The 22,261-nt window shown below is 43.0% G+C and overlaps 1 protein-coding gene across 2 annotated transcripts in view; it reads left to right on the forward strand.

Annotated features, from left to right (window-relative positions):
* Nucleotides 1-340: 340 nt before the first annotated feature.
* RLBP1 (retinaldehyde binding protein 1) overlaps nt 341-22,261 on the forward strand; it is a 42,288-nt gene continuing 20,367 nt past the window's right edge. Inside the window, exons 1-4 of one of the 2 annotated variants that reach the window (XM_088452835.1) lie at nt 341-362; nt 13,657-13,696; nt 17,498-17,626; nt 20,538-20,742. In XM_088452835.1, coding sequence (XP_088308961.1) covers nt 13,685-13,696; nt 17,498-17,626; nt 20,538-20,742 — 346 coding nt within the window. In that variant the 5' untranslated portion in view covers nt 341-362; nt 13,657-13,684. Of the gene's footprint in view, nt 363-9,704; nt 9,845-13,656; nt 13,697-17,497; nt 17,627-20,537; nt 20,743-22,261 lie in introns of those variants that run through there. The other variant, XM_088452834.1, reaches the window with a different exon arrangement.

Consider the following 22,261-nt stretch of genomic DNA (forward strand, 5'->3'; position numbering starts at 1 on the left):
GGGGTGCGGTTGTTATAGTGCCCGAGCTGTCTCTGTGGCTCGCTACTCCTCCTGCACCCAGTCATGCACACAAGTTGGGCTGTTACGGGGCCTGGGTGTCAGAAATGTTGATTTGGTGCTGGCCTGCCAGCTGACTACAGCTGGTGCACTGAGAGACAGTCATCGAGAGACATTGTGACCGGTCGTGAGGCAATCGAAGCTCACGGATTGGCGCCAGATTCAAATTGCACTGGTGCTGTCTGTCCATGCCTGCCGGTGTGCCAGCTGTAATTAGCAGGCGACCCTGCCTCAAATCCCCTACATCTGCTGGCTGCTGATGGCACACATGGGAAGGCGAGAAGCTGCTGGAGGGACACGGGGAGGTGAGTTGCTGGGCGGGCATAATTTGTAAGGGACGCTACTATTGTGTGGAATAATGTTCTACATGGGGCACTACTACTATGTTGCATAATCTGTAAAGGACATTACTGTGTGGCATAATGTATAAGGGGCACTACTACTGTGTTGCATAATGTGTATAAGGGGTACTACTGTGTGGCATAACCTGAATAGGCTCTGTGCTGCATAACCTGAATGGGGTCTGTGTGGCATAACATGAATGGGCTCTGTGTAGGGACAAATGTTTGTGTTTTTTTACCTCTGGGGGTGGGGGTTTTACAGATCTTGCTATGTAGCCCACAAAGTTCTAGTTACGCCCTTCCATGCAAAGACAGCGGCTCTGGATTTAATATGAATTTACATGAGTCATCAAGTTTGCTCTGAGAGTAATAGGATACTTTTGTAGCTTTCTCACAGGTATTTGGCAGACTGCAAATTTCCACTGGAGCAAGCCCTGTAGCTGTGTAATTTAAGACTGCCCCAATTTTTAGGGATTGTGTGACAGTGTGTGGCCCTGATGAAGTTCAAACCTAGGCTAAAACCTTATCCTGGTCAAACTACACCACCATACCAAATTTGGTGGAGCTAGGTCCAAAATTTTGGCCGTGCATAAAAGACAGACAGACACACATTCTCAATTATTATATAGATGATGATTATTATTATTATTATTATTATTATTATTATTATTATTATTATTATTATTGGGCCTGATTCAGCAAGGATCACAATTGCAAAGTTCCACGCAAGAAGCTTTGCAATTGTAATCCTTGCTATTATGCAAATACAGCAGGAGGTGTATGACACAATCGCAGAATGGGTCCTGCACATGCACAGAGTCCTGATAATCAGGAATCTGCGATCAACAATGCACTTGCATGCACTGCTGAATCAAGCCCAGTGTTCTTTAGTTGTGAAATACTAGCAATTTATACACTAATGTGTCTTAGGGAAATAGTGATTTAATGGTGATTGCTTTTATCTGCTCAAATACAGCAATTTGGGTTGGAAACTTTGCACCTTTGTGCAACAAAATGTGTATTGTGAAACATACATATTGTATCACTGGGGCTTCATAACCCTGCCGGTTCTGCCACAGGTATGCCACAGGTATGCAGTCACCATGTCTCAATTCAGCAATGTCGACATAACATAAGTGTCGACATGCTATATGTTGACACTGACAGTATCGACATTATGAACATGTTGACATGTTAATGACGACATTACGGCCATGTCGACATTCTCCGGTCAACATAAAAATGTCAACTGTGAATGTCTAGAAAATATACCACAGTATTAGATTTTCCCATCTCTATCTACCATGTCATCATTGCTTTGTGTGAGACAGTCACTGATTGGTGAAATTGGTTCCGTATTGTAAAATCAGAGTCATGACCGTGAGATGTATATAGCTTTGGGGACTGATGGTAGTGTTTGTTGAATAGGATAAAGTATACTTGTGTGCTATTTAATTATTTGCTGTCATAAATGGGACTGCAAAAGAAGAAAAAACATATTTCCATTATGTTAGACGTCATGTGAAGCCACCCTGTGATCATGTGACTGGGCTTCAAATAAACTAATTTTTGTGTATCATGTGTGTCATTGAGTAGAGTAGACATGAATGAATCAAAACTGTTCTGCAAAATATTCACCTCATTTGGCTGTTAAATTCTGCATGGTTTGCTTAATTATTTCTATTTACTGTTCAAAGCACTACCACAACCACAACCACACCACAGAGCAATATGACCACCTCAGCTATATTCATATATTATAATGTTAACAAAATGTGAACTTTCAATTACACGGCTTTATTCAGACATGAAAACGTAACAAGACACCAACTTGTAATAGGTAGCAAATGCTGCTCTCTCCTGAGCAAGTAATAGTGTGACACCGTGATGGTGTGCCGGACACCGGCTGTCATTTACCGGGCCCGACAGCACTGACTGGGGTCCCGGTCGACAGCCTAATTGATCATGGGGTGGTCAGATTAGGTGCATTCCAGCACACCCCAAAAGAAAACATTTCATCACAATTTGCGATCAATTTGACCAGGGGCGGATTGGCAGTTACTTTCTGCGGGGAAAATCCCGGTGGGCCGATTGGTTGTGGGGCCGCTTTTCCATTGAGGCCCCGTCCCTTATCCCCGTCACCCGAGGCCGCTGGGTCCTGACACAGACTTACTATTTTTTTACAGGTACCCGGGCCGGCCCTGGTGCCTGTAAACAGAGAGACTGAAATCTGTCCACTTTCGGCTTCAGGGCAGAATAAGCTGAAGGATCACCAGGGTATTATGTGTTATATATCCACATTCCATTTCTCTATAAACAGTTTATTACCCAGCCGCAGGATGCTGATGCAGGATCTTAATGAGGAAATTAGGTCAAATTAGTTTGTGCAACAACCTGCAGGTATTACAATAAATTAAAAGGGGGTTTTCCATCTATTTTGCGCCCTATACCATCACTATTTCGAAAGTGCCCTATTTTAAGTATGTCTCACAAGTATGACCCAGCACATATTTATAGGGGCATATTCAATTGGGTGCAAGAATAGCAAAAACCCCGCACCAGCAATGTTTTTCCTGCAGGTGCGGGTTTTTTGCTATTCGATTAGGTGCGTGTTTTATTTTTTTTCCACGCCGGGAGGTTTTTATTCTCGCACCTCCAGAGCAAGCATGATTTTTCCTAAAATCGTTAATTTTAGGAAAAATCCGTGGGACTTGCTCTGGCACCCCGGCGGCACCCACCCTTTGGGCTAATTAAGCAATTGGAAGTTTCCAATTAGCTTCATTAGTCCTTAATTACTCACCTTCAAAAGTGCTGTCTTCTGCATCCAGCCTTGGGAGTCGGCTCTTTTGCAGCAGGGTGAGTATGTAGTGTGTTTGTGGTGCTTGTAAGTGTGTATGAGTGACTGTGTGTGTGTGACCCCCGTTGTATGTGTGGCCCCCCCGGGAACTACATCGCCCAGCAGCCCTTGCCCCTCCCACCAGCCCCTGGAGCCTCCCTGGAGCCCCCGGGACTCCCAGCAGCCCTCTCTCCAGTAAGAAGAGAGAGGGGAAGCCACCAGGAGCTTACGCGCCACAGGCTTTACAGAGCTGAAAGCCCCGCGACCACTAATTTTTTAATTGAATACCGCGGGTACCGGGAGCACGTATACCCGCGGTATTCCTAAATTGGGCGCGAGGGGCACAAGGTTTTTCCTTGATAAACCTTGCGACCAATTGTATATGCCCCATAGTGTGAATGACGAACTCAAAAACTACATAAGTGAAACTTTACACATCTTGAATTGTGCTGCGATTGCCGCGCCTGAGCCTCTCCGCGCCTGAACCTCTGCGATTGCCGCGCCTGAGCCTTGCCATGCCTGCGCCTCTCTCGCGAGGCCAGCGCGGCCTACTTAAACCCCGCCCAGCATGCCTTTGGCGTCACACACCGCGGAGGAGTGAAGAAGAAAAGAAGTGGAGCGGCCTGCGGGTGACAGCGGCGGAGGTAAGTTGCGGCGCCGGCGGGAATGGGAGGCCGCCCAGGCAGTCTGTCTCCTCTCTACTCTTCCCTCCCCAGGCTGTGAAGTGTCAAGTTTAATTTCACAGCCTGGGGAGAGGGCAGAGAGGAGAGGAGACATTCTGTCTAGCTGCAGTGCAGAACATTGGGGCTAGGTCCATCAGGAGAGACTCAGGATGTCTGGGGAGGGGGCCCTTCTAAGGGGGAGAGGAGATGATCTGTCTAAGGGGGAGAGGAGATGATCTGTCTAAGGGGAAAGGGGGATGATGTGTCTAAGGGGGAGGGGGTGAGGGGAGATGATCTGTCTAAGGGGTAGGGGGTGAGGGGAGATGATGTGTCTAAGGGGGAGGGGAGATGATGTGTCTAAGGGGGGAGAGGGTGAGGGGAGATGATGTGTCTAAGGGGGAGAGGGTGAGGGGAGATGATCTGTCTAAGGGTGAGAGGGTGAGGAGAGATGATCTGTCTAAGGGTGAGGGGGTGAGGGGAGATGATCTGTCTAAGGGGAGGGGTGAGGGGAGATGATCTGTCTAAGTGTCAAAGGGGGAGGGGGTGAGGGCAGATGATCTGTCTAAGTGTCAAAGGGGGAGGGGGTGAGGGGAGATGATGTGTCTAAGGGGGAGGGGAGATGATGTGTCTAAGGGGGAGGGGGGGAGGGGAGATGATGTGTCTAAGGGGGAGGGGGTGAGGGGAGATCTGCTGAACTGGGGGGAGATGGACTTTCTGTGGGGGAGGGGGGTCTGCTATACTGAGATGATCTGTCTGTGGGGTGGGCTCATTTTGTTCTAAGGAGATATGATATTTCTGTGGGGGAGGGGGATGCTATACTGAGATGATCTGTTCTAAGGGAAGATGATATTTCTGTGGGGAGGGGTCTGCTATACTAGGTGGAGATGATCTGTCTGTGGGGTGGGGCTCTGCTACACTAGGGGTGCGGTAGATGATGTGTTCTAAGGGAAGATGATATTTCTGTGGGGAGGGGTCTGCTATACTAGGTGGAGATGATCTGTCTGTGGGGTGGGGCTCTGCTACACTAGGGGTGCGGTAGATGATGATCTGTGGGGAGGGGGGGTATTCTGTGCTAAGGGGAGATGACCTGTGTGTGAGAAAGAAGGGCTATTCTGTGCTAGGGCAGGAAGACGCCACTGAGGAGACGCAGGATGATGACGCTGGGGAGGCGCAGGATGATGGCGCCTGGGAGACGCAGGAGGATGGCACTGTGGGGAGACACAGGCGGATGGTGCCAGAGAGAATTGGGGGTGGCACTGGAGAGGCGCAGGGGGATAGCGTAAAACACGTAAGGGGATAGGCTGGAGACACACCAAGGTGATGATGCTGGACACACACATAGAGAACGGTAGGACCACTGGTACTATTAGAAGAAAACATTGGGGCACAGTAATCTTCAGTAAAATAACAATTCTAATGAAACCATATTCTAATGCAAATGGTACCAAATGAGCAAATATACAGTATTTTATTAATATTAAATTGTTCAATATAGGAATCTCCCATTTTGTCCTGCCCCAAAACATCTGTTACTATGTATTATCTGGTTGAGCCTCTGTTGCATGATGATGACATTGGCTTTATTGCTACACAAACAGGCGGCTTCCGGATCATGTGATCTCCTGCATGAATAGTGATCACCGACTCAAGAAACTGCCTGTCCAAGAAGTATCAATTTCTTCAGAGGTTCCCCGCTGCAGAGAAATCATAAAGGTAAGAAAATACTTCTTCACCTGCCCCCCTGTGCTTATTCACTAAAGAGAGGGATTGGGGGCATGGCCATCATCTCCTGGAGCTGTGGGCATGCCCCTAGCATGAAATAATGGGGGGAGTGGCTTGTGGGCATGGCATTTCTCATTAGACTACACCCCTTGTAATTAGGCCACACCCACTTTTCCGGGCGCGCGCCTACGGTGCGCGCACATAGGGCCTCTTCCACAATTTTTTCCAGGGCCACTTTACATTCCTAATCCGCCCCTGAATGTGACTCTGCTACTAGAGAAATCCTCAGGAATTCTCAAGGCCTTTTTGGACACGGGCGCCTATACTAGGGAACCTAGGCTGAGGGACACAACCTTAGTGTCAGACGCAGCTAAGTCCAAACTTCCTCGAGGGGGTCCCTGGTGAATACCACTGGCACGTTAGACTCTGTGCCTCAATTCTAAGTCTTGTCAATCCCAAAGTACAGGTTAGCATGCACTATCCACCCGTGAGTTTGCAACAAACAGGAGCAGATGCGCCAGGAATATGACAGTAAGGGGTAAATTTACTAAAGGTCGATTTTGCATTTTGAGTGATTTGAGGTGCGATTTTCATTCGATTTGGCTTTGATTTGGGTTTTGAGTATTTACTAAAGGCCAAATCGCATGTAAAATCGAACTTCAAATTGAATTTGGACTCAAATCGCCCTCAAATCGCCCATCAGAAAAACATTGGTACTTTTACATAGCCCAGCACACAAAACCCTTATTTACTATCATTCAATTTGAAATCAACCTCAAAATCAGACTTCAAATCACTCTTCAAATTCCTAATACAATGGACCTGTTTCATGCTTTCGATTTGAGCATGAGCAGGTCGGATTGACACAGATACATGCAGACATCAGTGAGATGCCTGCATGTATCTGACTGTAAAAAGCAGTTAAAATTAGAAAAAAAATTACGTGAGGTCCCCCCCCAAATCATAACCAGCCTCGGACTGCTGAAACCCAGTTCTGGTTGACTAAGTACAGGGAAAAAATTATGCAGGGTCTCCCTGTACTTAGTACAACCAGCACTGGGCTATGGGAAGCAGGGCTGGTCCTGGATTTACAGGGAAAAAATGCGTAGGGTTCCCCTGTAAGATCCAGAACCAGCCCTGGACCCTTTCTAATGGGGGACTAATGCCACAGCCAGGGGAGCCCTATCACTGGTCCCCTGGGAGCCCTGACCGCTAGTGAGCCCAGGCTTTAGTAACCCTGCGGCTCCCACCATTGACTTCAATGGAGGGAGCCGTTCATTGGCTGAGAGGCGGGGCATGAACTCTCTCAGCCAATGAACGCACAGACATGGAGCTTCAAAGGATGAAGCCGCATCTGTGCACTTCATTCGGGAAGGAATAATCATTCTGGTTAGAATGATTATTCCTTAAAGCGATGGTCCGGACAGAAGAATTATTTCCCTGGTGAAGAAAAACCCCTTCACAACAGTTGGCCAAATCAAGAACATTCTCCAGGAGGTAGGTGTATATGTGTCAAAGTCAACAATCAAGAGAAGACTACACAAGAGTGAATATAGAGAATATATAGAAAATTCTGTCAATGTCCCAATATTTATGCACCTGACTGTGTGTATATATATATATATATATATATATATATATATATATATATTTGTTTTTGGTTTTTTTATCTTTTTACGTTAGCACAGATAAATATATGATCAGTCTTCCCCTTTCCAAAAAGAGAAGGAACTTTACTTTACTTCCTAAAAATGTGTATTCTAATGGTGCATACACACGGTCAGATCAGACAACGATAATGATAACGTTGTCTGATCGTCCTGCATGTGCTGGATGATCGATATCGATCAACCAGCACACCACCAATCCCCACAAGACTAAACGACCCACGATCAAGAATCGCGGGTCCCTATAGTAACCTGGTCGATATCGACCAGGTTGGCCTGCATGCACGGGCGATGGTCGTTATTGTTATCGACCATCCGTGCCCATGCATCGTCCATCGTTTGGGGGTTGGAAGGGGCCAAAAAATGCATGATATGAATGATATAACGATATCGTTATCGTTTATATCGTCCTACAAAATCTGACCGTGTGTATGTACCATTAAAAACAAGTATTCTGTACACTATAATCTTGCTTTTAAATCAGAGTCAAAGCAGTTTAACATTTACATTAATGTAAGCGTCTAAGACACATTCAACGGAACAGGCACAGCCTATGATCGTCATCAGTTTGCACAGGGTTTGAGCACTCACAATTCAGGTTCCTCTAAATAGGCAAATCTAAGGGGTATATTTACTAAAGTGCAGGTTTATAGAATTGGTATAAGTTGCCCATAGCAACCAATCAGATTTTAGCTATTATCTTCTAGAAGGTGTTAGATAAATGAAAAGTAGAATATGATAGGTTGCCATGGGCAACATCTCCACATCTATAAATCCGCACTTTAGTAAATATAACTCTAAGACTTTTTGCCAGCCATCTTGTCTGCAATACACGTCAACACACCCTTACTGTACTTTGTACCTTTACACCAAGATGGATTGCAAAAAATCTCATACATGTCTCTTTAGATTGATGTTACTGAGTACTGAAAGTCTTGTGCAAGTTGTGAGGTGATGATGAGGATGACGGCCTCAAGGCTGCAACACACCCATTAAAAGCAAGATGGCATTGTTATCAGGGGCTCCACAACATTTGGCTGGGGGGGCAAAATATAATTTAATTTTGGTGCCCACAAATATATATAGAACAGCTATTAGGATGGCCCTCCTCGGATTCAAGACAAACTGTTTCTTTTATGATCAATGTTTCAGATGCTTTATTTTACATCTTTCGACATATATAGATATATATATATGTATATATATATATATATATATATATACTGTAGATATACATTCACATATATATAAGTGGCGTGAAGGGGGGGTCGGGGGTCCCGCGAGATAGGGAGTCTGGGTGCTACAAGGGTGTTTGGGGGGAGGTAGAAAGTACAAAGGGGCAGCTGGGGGGTAAGAGGGGAGGAATATATAAACTGGGAGGGGAGAAGGGCGCAGGGCTGGTCCCAGAGGAGGGATCATCCCGTAGTTACTAGCCACTGTAGGGGTCGGAGCTAGGTGGAGGGAGGAGGAGGCGGTCAGAAAAGGTCTGTGGAGAGGGAGGAGGTGGAGCAGCTGGAAAGAGGAATAGCTCAGTTTCTGGCCCCATGGTAAACCTGCTCCCTGCAACCCAAATCGCAACTCAGATCATATACTGGCACCTCTCAAATGTTTGGGGGGTGGGGTGAGTTGCCTCCTTGCCCCCCCCCTTCCCTCTGGTGCCTATGTTATTAATGCTTGTTTTGCTAAAATAAAGTATGTTTCCTACTGTGTTTGGGAAGAGGAAGGCTGTCCATCTACTCCTGTTACTTGCATTGCGAGGAGGCCACGTTTGCTACCTACTCAGAGTTGGTCTGCGGCCAACTGCGTTCATTTGTCAAGTGCAACAGAATGTGCTGGTGCAATATAAGTACATATGTTAATAAACAAATAAATAGGTAGCAATATGCACTTTGCAATTATGTTTGCGTCCAACCTCGAATAAGGCCTATAATTCTTATGCACAGTCTAGTGTGCTTAGAGGTCGCACATGTCTTGTTACTAACTTTTGTCACTGGACATCTTTAACCTGCGTTTCTTACTTTCTGAGATGGTGCGCTCCTGGAAGGCCTGCATTACTGAGGAATATGGGAATATTTCCTTTCTCCCCTGAAATAGAAGCAGTGGGTTACTTGTAGGGAAAATGTAAAGAGATTAAATTTATGCTCTGATTTCTACTTGCACCACAAAGTCTACAGATTGGCATCATTTAACAGTCTTAACAATGAACAACACACAACGTTTAAATGTATTAATAAAGGGTACTCAGGATGGAAGCCAGGGGACCAGGCAAAGGGTTATTGTTCTAAATCTCACTCAACTTGTTCTCTCCTCCCTTTCTGCAACATCTAATGGCATCTATTGAATGTTCTGTGCTGATTTAATTAATAAGCCTGACTGAGTAATGCATGTGACGCCTAATCCCAACCTGATGACTATAGAAGCTTTGGGCCGGCGTCCTCCAAGCATACACATCGTGATTACAATCCATCTCAGCTATAGTTTTCTTATTTATTAACTTTTTCACGTTCATCATATCCTAACACTGACTTTCTTTGCTGTTTTGCTCACCTCTGTTCAACGGTGAGTATTATTTTTTTCAATTCGTTTTCAGGGTTAGACTGAAAGTTTACTCTGTGAGATGTGTGATTATTTTTTTTAAGCTCCACCATTTGGTTATCAGTTTCCTGTGACCTTGTATGCTATCAGCAATAATAATGATATATAGCAGAACAGGAAACAGATGCCTTTTCTGTTAGAAGAGAGAGCATATTTATCAGTCAAGGCTATATACAGGAACGCACATTCTGTTAAGTCAAGTAGACAATGCAGTGTTATTTCTATATAAGTTTGGCTCCAATCACTGTATTTATTTTTTCACATTGCTTATCAAAACCTTGTGCTTTTGTAAAGTAAATCTTTGTACTTAATAGCATGGGCAAAACCTCTAGGAGAATCCATTGCCTCCAACTACCCCTGTATAGACATTTAAACATTTGTCTCTATGAAATTCCAGGCAAATCGAAATTCTAGGTAAAAAGCGCCGTTTGCCAAGTCCTAGCAATAAAATCTTCAAATTACGCTTCGGTTTTGCCATTACCATTACATAGTACTATTTATGCATACATGTATGTAAAATTTATAATCTATGAGTTGGTACAATGGACAATTCTTCTGCTGTGTGCAGAGGTAGGGCGGTAGGAATAGAGAAACTACAAGACCAAAACATGGAAAAATTTGCGGCCAAAATTGGAGTGAAGAGAATATTTTATGGAACAGTTTTGAAAATGATCTCTTTCTGAATTAAATTTCTATTGCATGATAATTATGTCAGGTCATGTTGGTTGTTTTATCAATATATCTAGTGCTCACGTTATATTGGTAGGTGTAGTTTTCTATGTCAGTATAGAGTACAGCAGAACTGCATGATGATCATGTCAGGTCATGTTAATTACTTGTAGTCTGTATAGAGTGCAAGAAAATTGTATTATGATCATGTCCAGTAGCCATGTTATATTCTTGTAAGTACAGTGCCATGTTTCTTTATACATTGTGTCCAGTAGCCATGTTATATTCTTGTAAGTGCAGTACCATGTTTCTTTATACATTGTGTCCAGTAGCCATGTTATATTCTTGTAAGTGCAGTACCATGTTTCTTTATACATTGTGTCCAGTAGCCATGTTATATTCTTGTAAGTGCAGTACCATGTTTCTTTATACATTGTGTCCAGTAGCCATGTTATATTCTTGTAAGCGCAGTGCCATGTTTCTTTATACATTGTGTCCAGTAGCCATGTTATATTCTTGTAAGCGCAGTGCCATGTTTCTTTATTCAGTGTGTCCAGTAGCCATGTTATATTCTTGTAAGTGCAGTGCCATGTTTCTTTATACATTGTGTCCAGTAGCCATGTTATATTCTTGTAAGTGCAGTACCATGTTTCTTTATACATTGTGTCCAGTAGCCATGTTATATTCTTGTAAGTGCAGTACCATGTTTCTTTATACATTGTGTCCAGTAGCCATGTTATATTCTTGTAAGTGCAGTACCATGTTTCTTTATACATTGTGTCCAGTAGCCATGTTATATTCTTGTAAGTACAGTGCCATGTTTCTTTATACATTGTGTCCAGTAGCCATGTTATATTCTTGTAAGCGCAGTACCATGTTTCTTTATACATTGTGTCCAGTAGCCATGTTATATTCTTGTAAGTGCAGTACCATGTTTCTTTATACATTGTGTCCAGTAGCCATGTTATATTCTTGTAAGTACAGTGCCATGTTTCTTTATACATTGTGTCCAGTAGCCATGTTATATTCTTGTAAGCGCAGTGCCATGTTTCTTTATACAGTGTCTAGTAGCCATGTTATATTCTTGTAAGTGCAGTACCATGTTTCTTTATTCAGTGTATCCAGTAGCCATGTTATATTCTTGTAAGTGCAGTGCCATGTTTCTTTATACAGTGTCTAGTAGGCATGTTATATTCTTGTAAGTGCAGTGCCATGTTTCTTTATTCAGTGTGTCCAGTAGCCATGTTATATTCTTGTAAGTGCAGTGCCATGTTTCTTTATACAGTGTCTAGTAGGCATGTTATATTCTTGTAAGTGCAGTGCCATGTTTCTTTATTCAGTGTGTCCAGTAGCCATGTTATATTGGGTAAATGTAGTGTCCTGCATCTGCATAAACCATACAGTGTAATTGAAATGTATTATCACATATAATATTGGGTAACTGTAGTGTTCTGTATCTGTATAGAGTATTATATAATTGTATTCTCTTGCTTTCCTGCTGTCTGGTCATGTTGGATATTTGTAGTACTGTATCAATTGACACCGTAATGTTGATAGATATACAGGATATCTTATTAATTTCCTTACATGCCACTAATTTCTCTCTGCAGAGTGTGGAATAAACTAAACCTACATAAACATGTACGACTCCTTCCTAACATCCTTGTACAATTTATATACTTGTTACAGGAAATTATTTTGGCTATGCCCTTCCCTGCCAACATGTCAGCAAATAGAACTTGTAAAGAACCCCCAGTGACAAATGCCATTTCTGTTGCTGTATTTCGCTATGTTTCTGCAATTTTTTTTTTTTACTAAAACTGGATTACAGAAATAGTAATGGTTGCTTGTGGGCTTCATTTATAAGTAACTTGTTTAGACCTGCACATAGCAGCCTTTGATGGTTGTACTGTTTTACCATTTAAAGACAGCAGAAGACAGTTGCTGTATAATGTATTTTAGCTAGTTCCGTAGGGTTGGATTGCAAGCCTTAAAGAATACTCAAGTGTAAAGGCGAGTATCCACATGCCGATATTAATGGACGATTGAACGATAACAACATCGTTATTGTTCAATCGTTCATTAATCGGGCAGTAAAATGTTGGAAACGACCAGCGATGCGCGCTCCCGCTGGTCATTTCCGACATCAATCATCACCTGAACATGCCGGTCAATCAATTTATATGCATAATAAGCAAACATACATTGTATAATCCAGTGTATGCACAGTACGAAAACATGCAATATATGCTCTGCAAGCAGGCATATGTTCAGTTCTGCATCAGCCCCACAATGTGCTTGTAATATCTCTCTCTCTCAATGTATGTAATCCTGAAGACAGTGTGAATACACTGAAATGATGATTGTGACTTCTGCATCCAGCATCTCTATTGATTATTCTAATGTATATATACACACACACACACACACACACACACACACACACACCTAGACCCAACCCATTTTACTTAACTAGCAATGGAACTACATGTTTCAGCATGTCCTGCCAACCAAGCATACTTTTTTTTAACCCCCATTTTTTACTATTAAACACAAGTACATTAATTGGTTGTCCTTAATATATCATTCATAAGATAGAGATGCAAATTTGTGGTCTACCTCTTGAGGAACTACAAGTACTAGCATACCCTGCCACCCTGTATTTTTACAGTTACCTGTGGGTCTTACTGGAAGCAGAGGTGTCAACTTTTGATGACACTTTTTTACAGTGTACCTGTCCCTGTGTACATCATGATACACAACCCACAGCTATGACCTGTTTTTCCACAACACTTACCTCTGTTATCAAACATTAGCGGGGAACATTCAATTCTCCCTGAAGTACCTCACTGAATGGATGGCTGAAGGTACTTCCCAAATCATAACATTGATAATTATACTCACACCCACTAGTGGCGTGCTGGATAGTTTGCAATGTTTGGCTACCGTAATATATGGTGACGTGCGCAGCCGAGAATTGATTCGCAGAAATATTTATTTTGCTTTTAATGTTAGATCAATGTGATTTATATGACATAAAAAAGGAAAATTGTTATTTGACGTTAACAAGTTTTATGATATTTCCTCTGATTTAATTATTTCTGCAGCATCTTGCGTGGACATACAAGAAGTGAAATGTCAGACATTGTAAGTATTTTACTGTGGTGGGAATGTCTGTAAGTGCTCAGTTGGGTGCTGTGTTTTTCCCATTTGTGACTTTTTATTTGTTTTCTAAACAAATATCTAGAACGTGGCACTAATACCTTTCCATGTCTTGTAGGAAGCTGCTCTTTATGGCTATGAGCCCGCATGGTTAATGTATTTTCCTGCTTGGTATAGTATGTTACTGCAGATAGAAGTTTTGTCTGTTTATGATCAAGCCTAGAGTCAGTACAGCTCCAGGGGGTTGTGCTGCACAACCATAAGAGTTGTGTGTCCTAACAAAAGTTTCAGACCCCAAAACATTCTGTATAGGATAGGCCTCCAATTCTCTTTGTGTTCTGTCAACTAATAAACTAGTTATTACTCAAATATGAGTATTATTATTTTGTTTGTCTCTGATTTCCTGTTCATAAACAATAATCTATTCAAATGTTTTGGTGAGTAGCTTGAAATAGATTCTGGAGACTACTCTTTATGGAGCCAGTGTAGGGATTGGCAGAGTGGTGCAGCAAGAGGGGAAGGATGGATAGTAGTGGGGGTAGACTGGTGAGCGAAAGTCCAAATAAGAGGAGGCTGCAGTAGTTAAGGAGGGAGATAATGAGAGTATGGATAAGGATTTTGCTAAATCCAGATTGAGAATGGGGCGTATTCTAGCAATGTTTTAAAAGCAGAGGAGGCGACATGACAGTGTGAGGACCTGGATGTATGGAGTGAAATTGAGGGCGGAATATGACATCTAGGCAGTGGTTACATGGAACATATAACTATGTGATGCTGTCAATGGTGAGGGAGCCTTAGGTAGCACTGGGTCATCTGATTCCTGGATCACAAAACAGAAGAGATAAGGGGACAAGAGGTAGATTTAGGTGTCATCTGTATGGAAAATGATATAGAGAAATATGAGGGTGGAAGCTATAAAATGTGTGAATAACGATACAGATAGGAACTTCCCTTGTCTGATGACTGGAAGCTCTTTGTCAATCCAAGTTGTTACATTTCACGTACATCAAATGTAAGAATAAACAGCAATAGTGTATTATGCTCACACACTTGAAATGACACATACTGTATAGTGTATTGGCATTATACTTAGTGGAAGATAATAGATGGGTTGAAAAACCCCTTTGGTTATATGCTTACATCAACATGGATGTGAATACTCATTTTAACATGAAACATGGTAGGTACCCCTCAGTTTCCCAAATATGAAAGCTATGGAAAACAGGCACTAGTGTGATACTATACAAACTATTTATTCTTCTCATAAGAAAATAGCATAAAACATGAAACATATATATAAAGCTCAAGCCTAAGCAAATTAAGGTTGTCCTCATAAAAGAGTCCATATGGAAATCAGCATGAGCAAAATGGAAAAGTCTCCCTCTCCAGACCTGGGTGTCACGACCAGGGTTTCTCGGCATGGCGGTCGGCAGGTAATACCTGTTAGGACGCTATGGCGAGGGGCTTCTGGCGGTGGTGCTGGTGCCTGGCGGGGAGCATTGGCTGTGCGTGGTCCTATGCGGTCATGTTGTCATTCTGGGCTGGTTAGGCCTGGCGGTGCTTCCGTTCCGCTTCGGCATGGGCGCTGCCATCTTGCCTCTGGCCATGTGACCTAGTCGCCCTATCCTGGTGTGTCATGTGCTCTCTCTCTGACCTGTCACGGCAGAGCACTGTGTATTTAAGGGAGTTCAGAGCTTCCTTTCATTGCCAGTGCAACGTGTTTCTCAGCGGAAGCTGAGAGAGAGTTCCTGTGCTCGTACACCTGTCTTTGGAATCCCTGCCTAAGCCTGCTGCACCTTGCCTACTCCTTCCCCGCTGGATTCCCCTGCCTCCTTCATTTACCTCTCCCTTGCCTGAGTACCTCAGTCTCCTGTACCCTGCACCTTGCCTCCACTTGTATTACCACTGCACTTCACTTCAACCTCACAAAACCTGGAATACTGGACTGTCTCCTGTCTGTCACTACCTGGACTTTTTCCCATTGCCTCACTACAGTTCCAAGAGCACCTTAGTACTATCTGGACTTTTGTGTTGCCATATTCATATCTACTAAACCACTCATTAAAAGTTCCACATTTTCCTTTGTCTGCTTCAGTGTCTGCTCCTAATACCACCCCAGGTCCACAACAAAACCAGAACCTCACACTGGGCTGTTGAACAAGACTGGTAGAGAATATGAAGCACCAGATACTGCCTTAAGTGCATGAAACGCATTGGCACTTCAGGGTTGGACTAATATAAAGTCCACTTCTACCAGTCTTGTTCACCAGTCCAGACCTAAAGAAAGTTGATCTGGAGCCTTTTTCTTCCTTTTAATTTGCTCAGGTTTGAGCTTTTTATATCATGTTTTATTTTATTTTATTAAGAGAAGAATAAATAGTTTGTATGATATCACACTATTGTCTGTTTTCCATAGCTTTCATATTAGGGAAACTGAGGGGTATCTACCAGAAAGATTGCTATTGGTGAATCACAACCAAGTTATTTCGTGTTGAAATACCAATTCACATCCATGTTGATGTAAGAATATGACCGAAGGGGTTTTTCACCCCATCTCTTCCACTTATACCCCTTTTCCACCTATATTCAGGGTCTGACCTGGAGTTGGAACAAAGTTCCTATCCGGATCAGACCCGGAATTTTGCCGGCGCTGACTCGGATATTCCCGAGTCGGTGCCGCTCACACCGGAGTCGGGTCTGCATAGACCCGGCTTTTCCGTAGTGAAAGTGGTCGCTTGGAGATGACATCATCTCCAAGTGCCACTGAAGCCGGACCAATCGGCCGGTTAGCAGTGCACTCCAGGTCATCGTGACCCGGAGTGTGCTGTTCTCACAGCAGGGTTTCACGGGCTAAGCCCGTGTTAAACCCTGCTAGTTACCTGGGTTGGATTGCCGGGTCACTCGACCCGGTGATCCAACACTCACCCCTTTTACACCAGGGAGCTGCCCGGGTTAACCCTTCAAAAACCCGGGTTTTAGCTCCGGTGTAAAAGGGGTATAAGATTAAGGCCATTCAACTATATGCGTAATTTCAATAATGTGAGGATAATACACTGTTGCTGTTTCCTTCTACATTTTATGTTCATGAAAATCCATAACTTGAATTGAGAAAGAACTTCCAGTCATCACAAAATGGAAGTCCCTATAAATATTCAAACATTTTATAATGCCCATTACATACCCTCATTGTTCTTTTTTATTGTTTCCTACTGTTGGTCCGGGTGGAGGGCCTGAGAAACGAGCACAGGCTTTCTATGATCTCATACCAGGTGCACAGTTTGGAGGTCTATACTAATTTTCTTCCCAGTGTCATCTGTGTAGAGATGGTAGTATTGATCAATGGAGTACATTTCCTGAGAACTGAGGTATATATCAGAGAGGCAGAGGGCCAAGAATAGAGTCTTGAGGAACCCCAAAAGATAGCAGCGGTCAGGATGTGGCATGAGTAGAGACACGGACAGAGTAGTTCAAAATGTAGGTGATGAACCAGAAGAGAAGGGGGAGACGGTTGTTCTGACAAGTAGAGAATGTGAAGGATTAAACGTTCCCTGTAAAAAGCTGTGTAATATGTTGCCACTATAAACAAGATAATAGTAGTAATATACATTATACAATTCTAAAGGTGTAACTTCAATGTAGAAATAATCAGATTGCGCAATATCACATGATTACGACGTTGTAGAATGTGGACAGTATTATTTTTTCATTGCTATATGGTCATCTTACATAAGAGACATGTTGTGTCTTTGGCTGCAAGCAATACTAGTGTGCTTTCCATGCTTTCAGACTGGAACATATCGTATTGTCTCTGAGGAGGAGCAGTCTCTCCGTACCAAGCTAGAGCGGCTGACTACCAAAGACCATGGCCCAGTCTTTGGCAAATGTGAAAAGCTTCCAGAACACACAGTGCAGAAGGTAAACCATGAGAAAAAGGTGACAGCTACAAGTACACCCATCAGCCATAATATTAAAACCACTGACAGGAGAAGTGAATAGCATTGGTTATCTCGTTACAATAGCACCTGTAAACTAGTCGGATATATTAGGCAGCAAGTGAACAGTCAGTTCTTGAAGTTGATGTGTTGGAAGCAGGAAAAATTGGAAAGGATCTGAGTGACTTTGACAAGGGCCGGATGTGATGGCTAGATGACTGGGTCAGAGCATCTCTAAAATGGCAGGTCTTGTAGGGTGTTCCCAAAATTTAGTGGTTAGTACCTACCAAAAGTTTTCAAGTAAGGACAACTGAAGAACCGGCAACAGAGTCATTGGCGCCCAAGGCTTGTTGATGTGCTTGTGGAGCGAAGGCTAGCCATCTGGTACGATCCCACAGAAGAGCTACTCTAGAACAAATTCCTCAATAAGTTAATACTGTACTGGCTATGATAGAAAGATGTCAGAACACACAGTGCATCGCAGCTTGCATATGGGGCTGCATAGTCACAGACCAGTCAGAGCACCCATGCTTGTCCACTGCTGGAAGCGCCTACAAAAGGGCATGCAGCAGAACTGGACCATGGAGCAATGGAAGAAGGTGGACTGGTCTGATGAATCACATTTTCTTTTACATTTTCTTTTACATATTAAGGATGGCAGGGTGCATGTGTGTCTTTTACCTGGTGAAGAGATTGTACCCAAATGCACTATGGGAAGCAGGTAAGCTGGCGGTGGTGTGATGCTCTGGGTAATTTTCTGCTGGAAAACCTTGGGCCCTGGCAATCATGTGGATATTAATTTGGCAAGTACCATCTACCTAAATATTGTTGTAGACCAACTACAACCCTTCATGGCAATTGTATGCCCTGATGGCAGTGGCCTCTTACGGCAGTATAACCCACCCTGTTACACTGCAAACATTGTTCAGGAATGGTTTGAGGAACATGACAAAGAGTTCAAGGTATTGACATGGCCTCCAAATTACCCAGATCTCAATCCCATCGAGCATCTGTGGGATGTGCTGGAAAAACAAGTGTATCTTGATCATGTAATTGATTAATATAAATAAGCTGCTTAACTGGAAATCTCAGGGCACACATGTATGTGACCAGTTAGCATTGGTGCTCACAGCTATTGAGGTTTTAAGATGACAGAAATGTTCATGTAGTGGACAACAAATGTGCAAACTTACATGAGGAACAACAAGCATAGTGTAAGCACACAGATGTGGCTCTTTCGTTAATGAAGTCAATTACATCCAGTATGTACAGCTCATGTATAAATAAGATGGATTGCTAAGGTTCCTTATAATAATGGTTACCATAGCTGGAGACATCAATGACTTTGAAAAACCATTGATTGTTGAAGCATGTAGCTCAACTTGGTAATGATTAGCATACTGTACAGTGACTGGTGATGCCAGCATGGAACCCAGAGGAAAAAAAATTTCAATAAGGGCATTAGTGGTCACGAGCACATATCATCATAGCATCATAATCACTGTGCATTAATTTGAAGTGCAAACTAAACAGGCGGATAACTGCGGATAAGTTGACTGCAAGTTTCAGCTGTGCAGCCAGCAGCGAGCTAATAAAAAGCAGTCATACAATAAATCCATAGAGATGAATATCAAAGATGGGTTGTAATGCATAAATCATTTATGCATGTGAGTACAGTGGTGTGAGTACAGTGGTGCAAAGAACACATGCAATAGACTATGGGGCACAGGAGGAAGGTGATACGGTCAGATGATTTATCTTTACTATGTTTTTGAGAAATGGACTAGTGCATGTGTTGCTCCATGATAAAGAACCTATAGGAATCTCCAGCCCTGAGTGCTTGTTTCTAACAGTGAGGGATCTGTAATGTTGCAGGCACATGTTCCATACAAGGATTGGGTCATATAATTCCCTTAGAAGGTAAGGTAATTGCTAATCATTACTTAATGGCACAGAGTGATCACCTTCTCCCCATGTTGCAATATTTATTTCCTACAAAGATGGGTGTCTTGTGCATGGGAGGAAGTGGACATTGTCATGATGACAATACACCCCCATCCATAGAGTGTGTAGTCACCCAATGTCATGGCTTTGTGAGCCACCATTGAACCAAAATAAACAATTATCAGATATTCTGTTGAAACCGTATTTTCCACCACTATCAACTAGGGATCATCAATTTACTTCCTTCTAGGATTACGATGAAGAATCCTTCCTGCACAATTTCCAAAATTGGTAGATTTGATGCCACCACACACACACACGGACTATACTGGCCACACGTGGTGGCTCAACGCTCCATCAAATGACCTTTCCATGGTGTTTCCATCTTTTGTCTACTACCTGCACGTGCCTGTTGTCCGCCAGAAATACATTTGAAGCAGAACACAGAAGAGATAGAAAACAATCCTCAATAGCATTGTTCATACAGTAATAAGTTTATTTATAAAACCATAGACGTTTAGGGACACAGGGCCTGATTCAGTGATGGATGCAGTGCCGATGTTTACACAGTTGAGCAATTATCGGTGGTCTACTTATGCCGACCGTTTGTGGGCGTCAACGTGGGGGTGGTGTCGAAAATAAAGGCGTTTCACGACCATTTTTGGGGAGTGTTTCTGACTGTGACTGCCATCCTGTACACAGTAAAAATGGCTCCAGGGTCTCTGTTCCCGCGGCCATTCTGCAGGACCATAGGGTTACTCAGAAGTCTGATAATCGATTGACCTGCGTCCAAGCTGCCTCTTTGTACGCAGTCACATGGATTTGTGAAGCTGCCGGTGGGCGTCTCAATAAAAATACATCTCTGAATCAGGCCGACTATTTATAGCAAAATGCCTATTGATTATATTTTCTAAGATGTATAATATTTTGGTTTTCTTCTCCATTTTAAGGCTAAAGATGAGCTAAACGAGACTGATGAGAAGCGAGATTTAGCTATAAAAGAACTTCGAGAGCTAGTGCAAGAAAAAGCCAGCACTGGAGACGACCTCTGCCGAGTGGTTGCGGAGAAGGTGACCGGAAACGATAATTGCTTCTTTCTGAGATTCATAAGGGCCCGTAAATATGATTTAAAACGATCCTATGAACTTCTGAAAGGTAAGGGAGATGCAGGCAGTGGTATTCTCTTTTAGGTTGTAATTTACTTGCCAGCATTTCTATATAGTTTATATAATATTGGGCTGAGCAAGGGTTAGTATCGTTTTGAATGCCTACTTATGCTTACTGTTCTTCTTTACCTTGGAGCATCATGAGTTTCAGTTAAAGGAGCATTGTTGTAAGTGGACAAAAGGAACTGAGCTGAGAAACGAGGATAGTTAGGAGAGAGCACATCTCAGTATTTCCATATGTAAAGTTTGGAGGAAACTTATGGGACCCAAAAATCTGCGATGAATTACACAATTTCCCCGTTCTGCTGACACCGGGGTTGGGGGATCGGAGAAATCCAACATGTTGAAAAACTCGAATCCCCGATTCCAACCAGAAAATGGTTGGAATTGGCGAGTCAGGGATTTCACCCTCCACCAATGGATCGCCGATCATCGATGGCCGTGGATCTGCATTTATGATCTCTGATCGGCATCTGCAGAACAAAGAATTGGGGATGTATGACCTGCATTAGGCCACTACAACCCCCATGAAGCTTGTTTGGTGAATAAATACAGAAAATTACATTCAGAATAACAGGAAATTGGGCAATACCTTTCCCGAATATTAAAAACAAGCACATTCTCCAAGACCCCCCCCCCAAAAAAAAAAAATATAATCAAGGTTGAATCCTTAAAATTGATGTTCAATTGATAACTCTGAATTTTAGTTCAATTGCTGAACTATTTGAATCATGGTTCTCAGATGATGAACTGTAGTTTTAGTTGTGAGCTCATTCAGCCAGGCTTTAATCATTTCTCTGTTTTAGGGCATTTCAGAACTGAGTTTGTGATTGAGTAAGAACATACCTAAAATCTATCCTGCTTGCATGGACGCCATTATCTGTATAAAATTGTCACTTTAATCCTAACAAAGCTGTTCCATAGCGAATTATGGCACGAAATTGGTTTTGCTGAATAATGTAAACAGAATCTAGAACCTAGTGCTGTATGACATATTCCTTTTTGCTTCTCAATAATATAATTATCATAATGCAGGTTGTCAGTGGACAATGCATAAATCGGGACCAAGTTTGGTGGAATAAAAGTTACAGTAGCCTCATATCTTTTACTGCTAACCCTACTCCCTACCCTAACCCTAACCCTCCCTTAGGGGTGGCTAACCCTAACCTTCCCCCAAGTGCCTAACCCTAACCCCCCTCTGTGCCTAAACTTAACCCCCCCTTCCCCGCAACCTAAACCTAAGTCTCCCGGGGGGGTGCCTAACCCTAACCTCCCCCCGGGGGTGCCTGACCCTAACCTCCCCCCGGGGAGTAGCCTCATATCTTTTATTTAGGGTTATTCTGCCTATCACAGCATACCAGATATCACTCTGAATTTAAGCAGGTCAAACCGAATTCTAGGTGACTTTCCCGGCATCCCAATTGTCAAGATTTTTGTTCTGATTATAATGAACTGTTGGGAAGTGAATCAAACGTACCACTGTGAGTGTGTGCACTCAAAAATGCAGG

Source organism: Taudactylus pleione, unplaced genomic scaffold (genome assembly GCF_031769625.1).
Source record: "Taudactylus pleione unplaced genomic scaffold, aTauple2 ptg000556l, whole genome shotgun sequence".
In the NCBI taxonomy this organism is placed as follows: Eukaryota; Metazoa; Chordata; class Amphibia; order Anura; family Myobatrachidae; genus Taudactylus; species Taudactylus pleione.